Source organism: Crocuta crocuta, unplaced genomic scaffold (genome assembly GCF_008692635.1).
Source record: "Crocuta crocuta isolate KB4526 unplaced genomic scaffold, BGI_CrCroc_1.0 scaffold156, whole genome shotgun sequence".
Classification (NCBI taxonomy): domain Eukaryota; kingdom Metazoa; phylum Chordata; class Mammalia; order Carnivora; family Hyaenidae; genus Crocuta; species Crocuta crocuta.
Window position 1 is genome coordinate 1,693,738 of NW_027531308.1, and position 17,674 is coordinate 1,711,411.

At 37.7% G+C, this 17,674-nt stretch overlaps 1 protein-coding gene across 1 annotated transcript in view; it reads left to right on the forward strand.

The window, feature by feature from the left end:
* The window catches only part of FMN1 (formin 1), a 286,938-nt gene that overhangs the window by 37,654 nt on the left and 231,610 nt on the right, over positions 1 to 17,674 (forward strand). Inside the window, 1 exon segment of the mRNA XM_077771645.1 lies at positions 8,605 to 8,666. Coding sequence (XP_077627771.1) covers positions 8,605 to 8,666 — 62 coding nt within the window.

Here is a 17,674-nt window from a genome sequence, read left to right on the forward strand (position 1 = left end):
TCAAGTTTAAATATGAAGTATTGTGACTGCCACCTACTGGCAGTCATCAGGTACTTTCAGCTGTAGCCTAAATTTTGTTCTGAAGAGTGCGTGCCTTTGTAGATTTGTTTCTTGGCTTTCAACAGTACGGAGATATAAAGGGAAATATAAGTCTCAGGGAGCTTATGTTCCCGGAGTTCCAAACTGCTTAGCATCCCCCCTTTAACAGAATGGAAAATAAAGGTAACAGAAGAGGATCAGTGAAACGGCAAGTTATCCAAGCTCTTGGAGCTAGAATTTGATTTAGTAGATGTTGTCTTCATGGTAAACTGTTATCAAATGGGGCATGGCCCTTAATACTTACCTTGGGCATCTGGGTAAAATCAGAGACATAGTGTGGCTGTGAATTTGCTGACCTTTGTATGTATTTTATCCCATCACCATCATAACAACTCAACTGTGGACTGTTGAAGAATATACATACCTTGATTCCTCTCCACCTCAATTTATCCTCTCCTCTAAGCCCTTCTTTGTCTAAATTGGTTGGTGAGACTCCACCCTGGTTACTTAAAGCCTCTAAAACAGTATGCATCTCCACATAGTAAACTTGGCTAGAAAATTAGCATATTTGTCAGCTATTACTGCCATCATGCTATGTAACAAGTCATGCTGCAATCTAGTAGTTTTTGATAAGAAGCATTGATTCGCATAGATGTACAGGTCATCTATGGTTCAGTTGAGCCCAAGCAGGAAATGGAGGTGGAAGTGGATGAGTATTTGCTGAGTAGTGTTCCAACCTTTGACAACTACATATAAAATAATTGAGTGAAATCAATCCTGTAAGAGAACAAAAGCTTACTGTGTTAATGCTGACGTATAAGTGAAAAACAGGCTTCTAAGGCATTTCAAGGAGGTGCACCTTGATGTGTTCCTGTTCACTTTCTTGTATCCACTGCCTAGTTCAATGCCTGGCTTGTGGAGATACTGAAACACATGAAGGAAGCTACCAGGTTTAGTGAGAAATTGGTGGGCTTGGAGAGTTGGGATATTTTCTTCATCTTTTAATATTGACATTTTTATATATTTGCCTGAGAAAATCCTAAGTGCTCTTAACCAAGGAGAGATATTGGAAGTTATAATTCCTAAACTTGTGAGGTTTCTCCCAGCTATTGTCCAGTCATGTATTTTTCTGATAATGGAAACTAGTCCTCTCCTTTTTATACATATATAGAACAACATAAGAGCTAGATTAATTGATTCTTCAGATAATTTCTACATGGCCTCATCCTTTTTGAAAAGGTGGGATAGGTGTCTATCCAAAATTTGATTCAGATACCTAGACGGATGACTATACACATATATACACCACGCACAAAAAAAGACATAAAGAGCTTTATTGACTAAAATAATGAGACTTCTAAGGGAGAGCAAGGCAGGCCTCTGAAGTTGGCTGCGAGATGCCTTCAGAGAGGTAGAGGAGGAGACTGGCTTGGGGTTTCACAGGGTTTAGGGGATAGGGTTGGTCTGAGGATCCCCACTTGCGGGCAGTGGTTCTAATTTCCTTAGCATCAAAGCCTTTGTATTTAGACTGTACAGATGTGGGGCAGAGGGGAAAAGGGAGAGGTATTATCAGCAGTCCAACATCAAACACTATAGCTGGGCTCTTTATTATACTATGATTGTTGAAAGCCCACTGATAAAGAGGTGTTTTATTGACATTTCAGGTGATGGATCTGTTGGCAGCTGTTGACTTTGATTATACCCAACCTTTTCTCTGGACTTCACTGACTTTAACTCTTCCTCAGTTGTTTTTTTATGGATACCAAGGCAGCTATCCCTTTCCTAAACTACATAATTTCTGAATTGTTTATAGGCACCTGGCGAGGAAAAAAAAATCTAGAGGACCTACTGTGTGCCAAGACAAGGTAGCTAGTACACTTTGCCCTCTTAAGTACGTTAAATATGAGAGCTCTGATTTTATTCTTAGATATTCTAGTAAATGGTCTTTGATTTTTCCATCTCTGACCAGCACCCTTTTCATTAATGTTAGAGATGATTGGACAGAGTTTCCACATTTGTTCATGGATGACTTTGAACACTTTTCATCTGTCAGTAATTACTGTGTTTTCCCAAATGACATCTTTTTACCTGCTCCATGATTTGGAGCATACACTTATACCATTCTTACTATTTAAAAAATTTAAAACATTTTTGTGTGGGGCTTTTCACGTGAAGAAAAGTAACCTTATCTTCAAAAGCAGTGGTTCTTAAACTTTAGAATGCATCATAATCACTTGGGAACCTTGGTAAAGCAGCCTCTGAATTTCTTAGTCTGGGGTGGGCCTGAGAATTAACTTTTCTAAGAAATTCCAGGTGATGTTTAGTTCCAGGGATTAAATTTTGATCAACACTATCTTATAACAGTAATATTCATGAAATCATGGGTTTTATATGCTAGTTTGTTTTTTTTTCTAACATATATGAAAATAAGTGTTCAACTGTTAAAGTCTAGCTGTCTGTTACCAAAAGAAATGACCTCACTGGTATGCATGCAAAGCTTTGGAAACACTGACTAAATATTCTCCAAGTATAATTCTGAGGAAGATTCTTTGTCTTTAAGATTGAAGGTATGTGCTTAAGCCTGTGTGTGGCAATGTGACGCAGTGGGTAAAGCCAATGAAGGGCAAAGGCAGTGCAAATTAGAATCCGTGAGCAGAAAGAGAGCCATGGTTCTCATCCATGAGGGAGATCAGGAATTCTCAAATTCCACAACTCTATGTATAATCCAGTTCTTCGTGTGTGTGTGTGTGTGTGTGTGTGTGTGTGTGTGTGTGTGTGTAGGGAGGTAAGAGGTAGGAGGGGCTTGGATACATGTGACAGAATATAAATGAAAACCAGATATAATCATAATCTGACAATTGCAGTTCTGGAAGTCCCCATAGAGAAAGTAGATGAATCATAATCACATCACTTGATGGGAATAACTGCTGTAACTCACACTGTTCATGTTAATCCCAGGCTCTTCAAACCTCCCTGGGGTTAATAATATCTCAGGCCCCTTTTAACGAGTTTTGGACAAGATTTACCGAGTTTATTAGTGATTCTACTGATTGGATGAAGCCAGCAACCTTTAATTGCCTCAGAACTTTTAGTTTTGGTTACCCTTGAGCTTACCCAACCATGAAAACAACAGCAGCAAACAAACAACAAACGGTGCAGGGTAAATGTCACAGGCTCTTTGGGACTGAATGAACTCGTTGGCACTTAACTAGCACGTATCTGGGGAAAAGTTCAACCTTTGTACCTAAGTTTCTGTGATCTACCTTGTAAGTGTGTTATGAGGATGGAGTACATTCAACTGTGTAGAGTGCTTAGAACAGTTCCTGTGAAATAGCACTCTGTTACCTGTATCTCTATATAATTAAGAGAAACTCATCAGTGTGCACTGTAGCACTGGTTCCTAATGCCTCCCCCGTTAGTGAGATCTTCTTTAGTTCTGTTACTGTTCAAAGGGAAGACACAGCATTCTAATGACACCTGGCAGAAAGGCTGTTTTGTTGTTGTGAGCTAATGAAAAAGGAAGGTTTGTGCTTCAAAAGGGATCCATACTAACTAAGTAGACTTATTTATTTTATTTTTGAGAGAAGAGAGAGAGAGAGAGAATAAGCGAGGGAGGGGCAGAAAGAGAGGGAGACACAGAATCCGAAGCAGGCTCCAGGCTCTGAGCTGTCCGAGCAGAGCCCAAGGTGAGACAATGACCTGAGCTGCCCAGGTGCCCCTCTGGAGGGAAATTATTGTGTTTTTCCCCTAATGTTGAATCCTGTCATTCAGGATCTTTTGCCTATTTCAGTCTTTTCATATAGTGTATTATTTTCTTAAAATAATTATTTTCTTAAAATGATGCATTATGTGTATTATTCAAGCTTCTTTTTTGCAGGCTAGATTAATTGAATTTTTGGTTAATTTCCTTTGGGGCTAATGTAGCTTTAAAGTGGTCTGGCCTTTTCAAGCCCTGATACTCAAAATCTTGATTTCTCCTTTTCACACACTATTCCCAGAACTACTGAATAAGGGTGAAATTCTCTTTTTAGCAAAAACATCCTTAAGTCTTGAATTGAGACCTCTGTCTCACCATCTTTACCTGCCAGAGACAGGGCCTCCACTCTTGAATTTGTAAACTCAGAAAATGTAGAGGGAGAGGTCTGCCACTAACAAGACATATTTGAAAACCACCAACCTAGTTTAAATTCATTGTTCCCTTAGCATTCTCCTGTGAACCCTTGACTTGAACCTTCCCCCAGTGAAGGCATTAATTTCTTCCTTCTGTATCTCACCTAGGGATCCTATTTTGTCATCCTTGTCGGTGAGGGGGAGGTGTTCTTTTGCCATTTGTTAGGACCATTGGTAAAAATATTTAAAGAAGGGATGAATCATGATTTACTGGGTGTTAGCTTTGCAATGGTCTCCTTCATCGATCTGTAAATTAGTCACAATTATATCAGTTACACCCTTAGAGATAAAATTTACACAAAATGAATCATTTCAAAATATATTCTGTGTAATTGCTATTTAGAATGTAGATGTTATTTCCAAGGGACATCGGTTTTGCAAGAAGGTTGGTTTAGCTAACATTCTTTTGCATTCTTTGTAGAAGTTTGGGATTGATTTTTTAAATTATTCTTTTTTCTTACATTTAAACATTGGGTGTACATAAAGGAAATGACACAAAACACATAGAGGTTAAAGAATAATTTCTCATTGAATACTCATGTGATGCCACCTTGCTCAGTCATAACCCAGCTCAATTCGTCTTTTCCTGGATCCCACCATTATCCTGACTTTTGTTACTATTATTTGCTTTCCTTTTATACTTTTTTTTTTCATATAGGCATAGCCAAGATAAAGATTGTTGGGTAGGAAGGTTTGATAGCTTCAACTTTATTAGAAAATGCCAACTATTTTTATAGTGATTGTACCAGTTTGCACTCCTGCCATATTATTTGAGCATTCCATTGCTCCACACCTTCACCAACACTCAGTTTGTCGGACTTTGAATATTCCTGATCACTAGTGAAAATGAGCACTTTTCAATATATTTGTCGCTTATATGTTGTCTTTATAGAGTGCCTATTGACATTTTTTGCCCATTTTTTATTTTCTATAGTTCTGTAGGAAACGTACACACACGCACACAAGTTTATGTTTAAGTATATTTTCCCTCTCTGGCTTGTCTTTTCTTTCCCTTTTTGGTGTATTTTGATGAAAAGAATTTCTTAATTTTAATGTAGTCAAATTTATCAGTTTTCTTTCCTTTATATGTAATGCTTTTTGAATCTTAACATTTTTCCTAACCTAAAATTATAAAACCATTCTGCTCTATTGTCTCATTAAACATTTGTTGTTTTGCATTTTACAATTTAGCTTTTAATCAACTTAAAATAGGTCATTATCTAGAATAAAGTTAGGATCCAGTTTTTGGATTACCATATGTTTCATGGTATTGAACATCTATGTTTCAATATACATTTTAGAATGAACTCCTTAAGTTCAAAAAAAAAACCCCAAACCCCTAGAAATGTTTAACAAGATTGTACTGAATCAACAGAACAATTAGGGAAAACTAACATCTTTACAATATTGAGTCTTATCAAAAACATGGCTTGCTCACTCTCTGTATATTTCTTGGTAATACATTTCAACATGGTGTTTCTATTTTCTCATAAGGCCTTACATATTTATGAGGTTTTTCTAAGTAGTTGGTATTTTTAATGGTACTATGAATGTTTTCTTTTTGAAACTGTTGCTGGTATCAGGATTTTTGTATACTGATTTTATATCCAACAACTTTACTAAACTCCTATATTAGTTTCAAAGTGTTATCTGCAGGCAACCTTTTAGATTTTTCCAAATACATGATCATAGTGAATAACAGCTTTATTTTTTGCATATAAATATGTGTGTGCATGTGTGTATACGCGTATTTTATTTTTTCTTGTCCTACTGCATCTGCTGGTACATTTAGGAAAATAATGAATAGAAATAGTAGCAGGGGCACCTGGGTCACTCAGTCAGTTAAACATTTGACTCTTGATTTTTGGCTCAGGTAATGATCCCACAGTTCATGAATTCAAGCCTGATAGCACAGTGTTTGCATGGGATTCTGTCTCTGTCTCTGTCTCTGTTTCTCTCTCTATCTCTCTCTCTCAAAAATAAATAAATAAGCTTAAAAAAAGAAAAAAGTAATAATGTAACAGGTGTTCTTGTGTTATGCTGAATCTCCTAGGGAAGACATTTAAAAGTAAAATAGTTGATGTAGACTTTTAAAAATTAACATAGAATTAACTTTTTCTTTCTGGTGCACAGTTCCATGAGTTTTAACTTGTGTGCAGATTCATGTAACCACCATGGTAATCAGGATAGAGAAAAGTTACATCACTCCCAAAATTTCTTTGTGTGCTGCCTCTTTGTAGTCAAATACCATACCCTCTTATCTCTCACCTCTGGCCTCTGCTGCTATCATTTGTTTCTATCCCTATGGCTTTGTCTTTTCCAGAATGTCATATCAGTAGAATTAAACAATAATTAGCCTTCAGAGACTTTTTTCACTCTGTACAATGTCTTTGAGATTGATTTATGTTGATGTATATATCAATAGTAATTCCTTATTACTGCTGAGTAGAATTCTACCTTTTAGATAAACCACAGTTTATCCATTCACCCTTGAATTATGTATGTTGTTTAGCTCTACTACTTACTCATCTTAAGAAAGCTGCTTAATTTCTCTATGCATCGATTTCTTCATCACTTATGGGGATAACATACCTACATCATCAGGTTATTGTGGGGAGAAAAAAACTGAGTCAATATTATGAAGTACTTAGATAATGCCTGATACATAGTGAGCACTCAGTAAATAAAATCCGTTATTATTATTTTTGTCTCCGATAATAATAAAGATTTTGAGGTAGAAAAACTTTGACAAGTTCAGGGAATAGCAAGAAAGCCAAAGTACCTGGCATGTAATGAACAAGGCAAAGACCAAGAGAGGTATGTGGAAGCCAGGCCATGAAGGGTATTTTGGGATGCAATAAGGAGTTGGGATTTCACTCTAAGCACATTCGAAAGCGTGGTACGAGACATGATCTGGCTCATGCCTTTACTAGATCATTCAGGCTGCTGTGAGGAGAATGGGTTATGGTGGTGGTAGTGAGAGCAGCGACCTTTTTAGGTTATTGCAGAGGTCCAGAGAAAAGAGTGGTGGCTTGGACCACAGTAGTAGTTGGTGAGTGTGGGGATGGTGCAAAGTGGTTTGACTCAAGCAGTGGGTGGCTTGGATGTAAAATTCACAGAACTTGCTGATGGATTGACAGCTTAGCGTAACACATTCCCTCATAAGAGCATCAGAGTGGCTATTTATAATAACAGCAACACTCCTCTCCTATTGTGGCTTTACCAGAGATTTCTCTCATCCATTTTTGAACTGAAACCTATGTTTTCACGCCTGGTTTCTGAAATCCACCTGAAGAAATAGTCTGGGTTTTCTTTTCCCCATACATTTTTTTTTTTTTTTTTACAAATAGTTTATTGTCAAATTAGTTTCCACATAACACTCAGTGCTCATCCCCATAAGTGTCCTCCTCTATGCCCATCCCCCCTCCCCCCCACATCCATCAGTCCTCAGTTTTTGTCAGCATTCAAGAGTCTCTCATGGTTTGCCTCTCTCCCTTTCCCCATACATTTTTAAATGACTTCTGACTGCTTCTTTAGTTTTTATATTCACAAACCCCAAAGATATTGTTAAGAAAACAATTTATCCCACATAAATATTTCCTCCTAGCATTTTGCTTTGTGGTCCTCTCCAGTCTGCATAGTTCTGTGACCCCACATACTTAGTAGTTCTGCTGGAAATAAAGCTGTCCGAGCTGCTTCATGTTTAGCCAATGGGATGGTAGTTTTAGTCGTTGGCTGGAGTTTCTGTGTACACTTGGGACTTCTTGTTGGAATAAACATTATTAGACTCATGCTAAAATTGGACCAGAAATTTATTTTTGTCCTCCCTTCAACCTTAACTCACCCTAGATTCTCTCATCCAAATGACAAATGGTCTTGACTTTCCGAAGTGATCTAAAGATAAAATCAGCCCTGGGTGCTTGCTTAGCCTAGCATTCAAATGGAGATTTTTTTTTTTAAACAGTTAAAAATAGAGTTCTTTGATCTCACATAGAAAGTTTTATTTCCTGTGTGTCTGCCCTTAACACGTCTGTATTTGTTCTCTCAGCTGCCTTAGCTTCCAACTCCTCCTCAAAGACAAACACCTGACCCAGTCTTTATCTGGAACACTCCTCATGCTTTTTTTTTCTTTTTTTTAACCCTATCCTATCTGCTTACTTTGGGGCTTCTCGTAATTCAGGGTTTGCCACATGGAAGGAAATTTCCCTTCTCTGCTAAGATATTTGTCTTATCTTGCCCCAGTTTTCAACATCTCTTGTCAGATTAATGTCAAACTGTGCCATTTATTTACTCAGTTTTCTGGTTGGAGGGACTCTGGAGTCTTGGAGATGCTCACTTGAATTTTGTGCATAATTGTGTGCTTCTTTGTAATTGGCTTCTTTTGTGATCTTACAGAATACCACGCTGCTATTTTACACTTGAAGAGGGAACACAAAGAAGAAATTGAAAACCTACAGGTATATCTCTTTGATTCTCCTGAACTGGTTATGTGAGACTTGATACTTAGTTTTCTCATGTGCCGAAGTAAATATTCCCCTTTCTGTTGCCATATTTGCCTAGACAGCACCTTCAGCTGGCACCTGCCAGTGGGTACTGGGGAGGGAAGACTTGAACTCCATTTTTAATATAAGTCAGTTCCCAGTTCATTTCTTCAGTTCCCACAAGTGCATTTGGTTGGGAAGATGATATGCTTGGAGAAAATACTGGTTGTATTTGTAAAACAAGAAACAAGATAGAGTATTTGGACTTCCACTGTTCATAAGAGGTTTTTTTTAAAAAAAAAAAAACCAACCTATTTTTTCCTATGCACATTCTAGACTATTTTGTTTGGCTTACTTCTATTCATGATTTGTATCCATCCATCTCAGGACATCCCTGCAATATGATGTCATGCAGACCAAGGTACTTAGAGAAGTCACCCTAGTAGGAGACAGGGTGTGTTCAGCCATCCGTTCTATATCCCCAAGGATACAGAAAGTGCTGACTTGATCCTACTTTGTGGAGCCCAGAAATACTGGGGAGTTATTTACTTCCTCCCACTACGTAATTGTCATTCCCTTATGTTTGGTCTTTGCTTTCAGTGTTTATAACAGGAAGTTGTAGAGTCTTAATTTCAAATAACTAAATATTGAATCGGGCTCTGATTGTAGTTTACTGATGGCTGAGTTGACCCATACCTTAAAGAACAATAGTAAAATTTAAATGAAATTTGTGTTTATTCAGTGCTAACTCATTACTTGCTAATTTAATGAATTGTGGATCAAATTGTCTTCTTTCCAATAAGTGATAATGTGCTTTTTAAAATAACTGAGACTGTGTTGAATTATATGTAAAGCCATTGCAAACAGCAAAAATGATTATTAAATAGGTCAGATGGTGTATAAATTCAGCTTGTTTTAAGTAGTTTGGAAGAGGGAGTGAGTCCATTTGACAAAGAAACAAAAACAAAGAACAAAAAAAAAAAAAAAAAGTACCTCTGTCTCCTAGGGTGAAAAATGAGATGGAGGCCCTTAGGTCCTTTGTTGCAAAATGCTCTACAGAGACCTGTCTTTCTTCTTCTTTGTTCTGGTGTGCAAACAGTTCTCCGCTATCTCAGAAGTGAAATGGGAATTAATTTAAGAAATAGATTGCTGAATAGGGTAGGCACAGAAGTGCTTCTGCGAGAAGAAGTTTTGTGTAACAGCTCAGTTTTAAGTTAACACTGGCTTCCCTAGGTTGTAGGGTTTTGATAGCTAAATGATATTCACAGTAACAGCAGGCTTATACTGTTTATGAGTTCTTACTTTGTGCTAGGCATTGTTCTGAGTATATTACGTATATTATCTTGTGTTATTTCCACAAAAGTCCTAAGATTTACATCTCAAACTAAGAAAAGGTTGGAGTGGTGCCTGAGCATCCAACCCTTGGTTTCAGTTTAGGTCATGATCTCACAGCTTTGTGGTTTTGAGCCCCACATTGGGCTCTGCTGGCAGCATGTAGCCTCATTGGGATTCATTCTCTCTCTCTCTCTCTCTCTCTCTCTCTCTCTCCCCCTCTCCCCCCCTTCCCTCCCTTCCTTCCTCCTCCATTTGTGCTCTCTTTGTCTCTCTCAAAATAAATAAATAATTTTTTTTAAAAAGTTGGAGAAGCAAAAGAGAAGAGTAAATGGAAGGGGGAAAAGTATGCTGGGATCGTGATCTCCAGTTAAACTAAAAGTTACATCGGGATATGATTGACAATAGTAAAGATTTAAAAATGTTCCTAATTATGCCTTAAGTTTTCTTTATCTGTGAAACAATTATCTGCTCTTTGGTTAGTATCAGTAAACTTAAACTTTTTTGTCCAGTATTTGTGATTCATACAAAATTGCTGAAACCCTGTGGCCATGACATACTACTGTGCTCGGGACAGGGGCAGTGCACCCGAACTATACACTTACCTGTGGTTTGGAACTATTCATTCCATCCATCAGAGACTGACAAGCTTCAGTAAGAAACTGACAACTCTTACCCCTGATCTGACCTAGGGAAGTGTTTGGGGGCAAACACAGCATTTTAAAGATTGAATTAGGAATACACATTTTAAAATGTGGAGGGGTTTCTAGCTGTTTCTTAAAAAAAATTAGAAAATCTGGCAACAGTGAGCTTACTCTGTTTCTCGCATGACTTAGGCTGCAGTTGAGTAAGCAGGTGTCTGCTTCAACTGGCATACATGTTCTCCAGTTTGCCACTGTCCCCACTCTGGGCCATTTCATCTGCCTGTCCCCTCACTATTTTAATTAATCCCCCTGTTTTCTGGGAGTTGAATATAACTAGATTGGCAGCAACACCAAATAGAACAGATGCGGTTCATAAAACAGACCATGACCCAGCCTCGCTCTGCTTGCATGTGCTCACTGAACACCATCTCTACTTGTTTTATTCCACAAAGAAATAGTCACATCTGTTGTCATAGGACTAGTGGAAGACAATGGATGGCCGAGCTGTTACACTTGATGTTCATTTCCTTATGTGTGATTTACATCCGCAGCCCTCATTGTCCATTAGGTTTCCTTTCTCTGCTTACAGGTCATGGAGAAGTTGAATGTGTTTCAGGACTTCTTCAGCATGCCTTTCTAGAATAAGAAGGATTTCATATTTAGCATATACAGGAAAAATGATTCATTCTGTCACTCTATACAAGAATCAATATGTATCACATTTAGATTTTTTAGTTTGTTTTCACAGAATTTAAAGAAGTGGCATGATTTAATAAACAGAGAACCTAAAATCAGCTGTCTACTGTTTTTGAGTATAGATGTGTGGAGAACTCACTTAATTATTCAGTTTCCTGACCCGCAAAATGGAAACATAACTTACCACTTAAAATAATTTGATTAGAGGTTGATCTTTCTAGTCCAGAGTCCCAACGCTTACTAGTGGGAAGGAGTCTGGAGTTCGTAATCTCATGCAGGCTCAGCAGTGGAATGCTGCAGCGTAGAAAGGGCCCAGGGCTTAGTCCTAGAACTGGCTTGTCAAGATATGTAGCAACTTAACATGCACATTCCCCTTATGTTCAACAGCAAAGATTTACTGATGACTTAAATGAAATACATTCCCAACACCTATGTTTACACACCTTGCTCATAAACTGAGAGCACTTAGCTGACTCAGAGCTCCAGTAGGAGAGTAGTAGCAGAATCAAACAATTTTTTAAAGAATTTTTTAATGTTTATTTTTGAAGGAGAGAGAGAAAGACAGAGTACGAGTTGGGGAGGGGCAGAGAGAGGAGGAGATACAGAATCTGAAACAGGTTCCAGGCTCCGAACTGTCAGCACAGGAACCTGTGTGGGGCTCAAACCCACAAACTGCGAGATCATGACCTGAACTAAGTGGAGATCATGACCTGAACTAAGTGGACGCTTAACCAACTGAGCCACCCAGGTGCCCCCAATAATTTTTATGACTTCATTATTTTCTTTCATTTATAATGTAACCACAGCAAATTCTTCACTTGTGTCCGAGTGTGCCCTTCATTTAGCAAACTCTACTTTGAGAGCTTGCAATCACTTCATGACTTTCAGCATCATATTGTTCATTTTTCATTTTTGGATAGTTCTGTGTTACTGACTTCATTTTTGAAAAAACTAGCACTTACCTTTATAGGTTCTCACCTACATGATAAAATTTTGCCTGGGGTAGCCATTGCACAAGTTCATGACTTGGGTAGAAATCTAGTTCAGATCTGCCATTTTAAAAAAGACATATGATAAAATTGATTCTCCCATGGTACAAATATTCCTTGAGATTCCTATGATCAAGGTTTTTTTAAATACTATTCTAAGTTGACTCGTTATCTTATCTCAATTCCTTAAGTTCAAGTTAAATTCTTCGAACAGTTTTACTACCTTTTTCATACATCGAAGTTCTGTTTATTAATCTGCTGATTGTAGGCACCTTGGAGAGAGCAATGTTTTCTTTTCCCTGTTTTTGAAAATACATAATAAAGCACTTGGCACATAGATGATGCACAAACATTTCTTCTATAACAACCTATGACTGAAAAATAATAATACCTAAATGTAATCAAATCCCTCCTATATGCCAACCTTTGTTCTAGGCATTTAGCATTAGTAGTATAAAGAATAAACGTAGAAATATAAGCTAAGTAATAGATTTGTCTCCATTTTACAGATAAAACATGAGGCTCCCAGAGACTGTGACTTACCTGAAGTCCTAGATTAGTAAGTGGGGGAACTTGAATTTGAATCCACCTAGACCTGTCTGGCTTTGAAGCTGTTACCCTTTATACTATTCAGTGCAGCATTACTGGAAAGAACATTGAATTCAAAATCAGAAGGTCTGGATTGTGGTCTTAGATTTGGAAGGATGAACACTGTGAACTTCCGGCAATGCTTTCAGCCCATCTTCCTAATTTCTAAAACGAGAGATGAGGCCATGTGATCTCTAATAGTGTCTTTGAATTTTATTATTGGCCCCACCATACTTTAAAAAAACAACAACAACAAAACTTCAGTTTATCCATCATATTGTCCACTTAGCCTTAGGGTTATCGAACTCAGAATCTCTAAATCTCTATTATTTACACACATGCCCTTGATTTCTTTTTATTTCTTTTGGAGGTCCCCCTTTCTAACATGCTTGCCTCTGTTAATTTTTCAGTAGTACTTTGCTAGCTTCCTAGTGCTTTTTCTGATGCTTGACTCTGTGAAGGATGCAGCTTCTAGAATGGTAAATGAAACTTCTACAGCAGGGCCACCTCTTCTTTATGACAGGAGTGAAGTGGGAAAGTGGGATGGCCATGGCTTCCTTGGCTCTCTGCTTCTTCAATTTTGAAAGTTAGCTGGGAGTGTGTAGGGGGGTATCAGGAGGGGGAACGTGTATGCACTCTGTCTGGCTTTTGAGGAGCTTGGGATAATTTAAGAATGTTGTTTTTGACCAGCACTTGAAGCAATTTGGAAGTAGATGCCATGGAAATGACAGGTGGTTTTATCTCTTTTTAACTAATGTTCCTTGCGTTGTAGGGTAGAAGAAAGAACTAGCCAACATTGACCTTTCCTTTACAGGAACCCTTCTCATTTACCCCATTCATCACATGCGTGTCCATAACTGAGGGGAAGCTTGACTGAGCGATGGCCTCTGGCAAGCCCCTGCTCATTGTGCAATGTAGTCACATTTCTAATATGGTGACTCCCACTGTGAAATGATCCAGGGATGGATCCCAAATGAGACATTAACTTATATTGTACCTCGTTGTCCCCAAGAGAACCAAATGGTATGTTGGCCTCCATTAAACAAAACTTGTAGACTGCCTTTTCTGTCTCCTAACCCACCCCACGGGTCCATTCCTAATAGTTTACACATGCTGTTGACACAAAGTTGATTACAAACTACACTTGTGCTGATACAGCTAAACTTATAAAGATACATAAATCCTGTGCTGTTTCCATTTGTTCTTTGTTATCAACACAATCCATTTAAATCTGTTAGTTCCTGGAGAATACTGTGAGGGGAAGGGAGTAATTCATAGAGGGATAAACAAGCTTCACAATTATGAAATATGGTGATTTTATTGAACGCTCATGGTATTCCCCTAAGTGTTGGTATTAGTGTCATTCATTACTGAGATGTCAAAAAAGAGACAAAATTTAAAACGTTGAGAATTGTTTTAATTCATTCTTTGATTGTGGGTAAAAAATACAGTGTGATGTGTTTAGTAGATTTGCTGCTTTATCAGTGTTAAAGATGCCCCTTAGGCCTTTGGCTACCTGGAAGCCCACAAATCAATTTGGAGTTTAGTTTTGATGGAAAACACAAAACAGTGAACTCCTTGACTGACTTAGTGACCCAGGAGGCCCTTAGCCTTCAAGGTGCTGTGTTGCCCCACATAGTTCAGCTCTTCTGTCAAGTCATGCTCACTGATAGACGGATGCTGGCTGCAGAATGAGGACTATGTGCATTACTCATTTGTACCAGTGAGGCTGATGCTAGTTTTGTACACCTCCTTCATGTGCAGCCAACTCCAGTCATCCCTGTGGGTTCTTAAATGATGAACATACTCACTCCTGGGGGCCAAGGTAGTTTTTCTTTCTTTGGATGCTTTTTTTTTTTTGTTAATACTGTGTTTCATTAGTTTCAGATGTACAATATAGTGATTCAACAATTCCATACATCATCCTGTGCTTATCACAAGTGTGCTCCTATAATGCTCATTGTCTGTTTAACCCATCCCCCACTTCCTCCCCTCTGGTCGCCATCAGTTCTCCATAAATAAGAATCTGTTTCTTGATTTCTCTCCCTCTCTCCCCCTCCCTCCTTCTCTCTCTCCTTCTCCTCACCCCCCTCCTCCTCCCTCTATTTTGCTTTGCTTTTTTCTTGTGTTTCTTAGATTCCATATATGAGTGAGGTCATATGGTATTTGTCTTTCTCTAACTGACTTATTTCACTTAGCATAATAGTCTGTAGCTCCATCCGTGTTACTACACATGGCAAGATTTCATGCTTTTTTTGTGGCTGAATATTATTCCATTATATAAATATGCACCACATCTTCTTTATTCATCAGTCGATAGACACTAGTTTGACTGTTGTACATAATGCTGCTATAAACTAGCAGTTCATGTATCCCTTTAGATTAGTGTTATTGTATTATTTGGATAATTACCCACTAGTATGAGTGAAAGATTATAGGGTAATTCTACCTTTGACTTTCTGAGGAACCTCCACACTGTTCTCCAGAGTGGCTGCACTAGTTTGCATCCCCACCAATGGTGCAAGAGAATTGTCCTTTCTCCACATCCTTACCAATACCTATTGTTTCTTGTGTTGTTGATTTTAGCCATTAAGTGTGAAATGATATCTCATTATAGTTTTGACTTCATTTCCCTGATGGTGAGTGATGATGAACATCTTTTCATGTGTCTGTTGGCCATCTGTATGTCATCTTTGAAAAACGTCTTTTCGTGTCTTCTGCCCATTTTTAATTGGATTATTTGTTTTTTGGGTGTTGAGTTGTGTAAGTTCATTATATATTTTGGATACTAGCCTTTATCAGATATATAATTTGCAAATATCTTCAATTCTGTAGGTTGCCTTTAGTTTTGTTGATTGTTTCCTTCGTTTTGCAAAAGGCTTTTATTTTGACATAGTCCCAGTAGTTTATTTTTGCTTTTATTTCCCTTGCCTCAGGAAAGATATCTTTCTTCAAGAAAGAAATTTCTGTGGCCAATGTCAAAGAAGTTACTTCCTGTGTTCTCTTCCAGGATTTTCCTAATTTCAGGCCTTACATATAGGTCTTTAATCCATTTTGAATTTAGTTGTGTGTATGGTGTGAGAAACTGGTCCAGTTTTGTTCTCTTGTATGTTGCTATCCAGTTTTCCCAGTATCATTTGTAGAAGAGCGTATCTTTTTACCATTGGGTATTCTTTGCTACTTTGTCAAAGATTAATTGGTCATATAGTTGTAGGTATTTTTTCTGGATTTTCTATTATGTTCTATTGATCTCTGTGTCTATTTTTGTACCATAATGTTTTGGTTACTACAGTTTTGTGATATAACTTGAGTCTAGAATTGTGATGCTTCCTGTTTTTCTTTTTGTTGTTGTTGTTTTTTTTTCTTTCCAAGATTGCATTGGTTATTTGGAGCCTTTTGTATTTCCATACAAATTTTAGGATTATTTGTTCTATGTTCTGTCAAAAATGCTCTTGGTATTTTGATAGGAATTGAATTAAATGTGTGGGTTACTTTGGGTAGTATAGACATTTTAATAATATTCTGATACATGTGCATGGGTTTTTTTTTCTTTAAAAAAATTTTATTTAAGTTTTTAAAATTTATATCCAAGTTAGTTAGCATATAGTACAACAATGATTTCAGGAGTAGATTCCTTAGTGCTTTTTACCCATTTAGCCTATCCCCCTTCCCACACCCCTCCAGCAACCCTTTGTTTGTTCTCTATATTTAAGAGTCTTTTAAGTTTTTGTCCTCCTCCATGTTTTTATATTATTTTTGCTTCCCTTCCCTTATGTTCATCTGTTTTGTATCTTAAAGTCCTCATATGAGTGAAGTCATATGATATTTGTCTTTCTCTGACTGACTAATTTTGCTTAGCATGACACTCTCTAGTCTATCCACGTAGTTGCAAGTAGCAAGATTTCATTCTTTTTGACTGCCGAGTAATACTCCATGGTGTGTATTACCACATTTTCTTTATCCATTCATTCATCAATAGACATTTGGGCTCTTTCCAGACTCTGGCTACTGTTGATAGTGCTGCTATAAACATTGGGGTGCATGTGCCCCTTTGAAACAGCACACCTGTATCCCTTGGATAAATTCCTAGTAATGTAATTGCTGGATCATAGGGTAGTTCTTTTTTAATTTTTTGAGGAACCTCCATACAGTTTTCCAGAGTGGCTGCACCAGTTTGCATTCCCACCAGCAGTGCAAAAGAGATCCTTTTTCTCCACATCCTTGCCAACATCTGTTGTTGCCTGAGTTGTTAATGTTAGCCTTCTGATGGGTGTGAGGTGGTATCTCATTATGGTTTTGATTTGTATTTCCCTGATGATGAGTGATGTTGAGCATCATTTCATGTGTCTGTTGGCCATCTGGATGTCTTCTTTGTAGAAGTGTCTGTTCATGTCTTCTGCCCATTTCTTTACTGGATTATTTGTTTTTTTGAGTGTTGAGTTTGATAAGTTCTTTATAGAGTTTGGATATTAACCCTTTATCTGGTATGTGGTTTGCAAATATCTTCTCCCATTCCGTAGGTTGCCTTTTAGTTTTTGCTGATTGTTTCCTTCGCTGTGCTGATTTTTATTTTGATACTATAAGTTCCCAATAGTTCATTTTTGCTTTTGTTTCCCTTGCCTCTGGAGATCTGTTGAGTAAGAAGTTGCTGCAGCCAAAGTCAAAGAGGTTTTTGCCTGTTTTCTCCTTGAGTATTTTGATGGTTTCCTGTCTTAAATTTAGATCTTTCATCCAT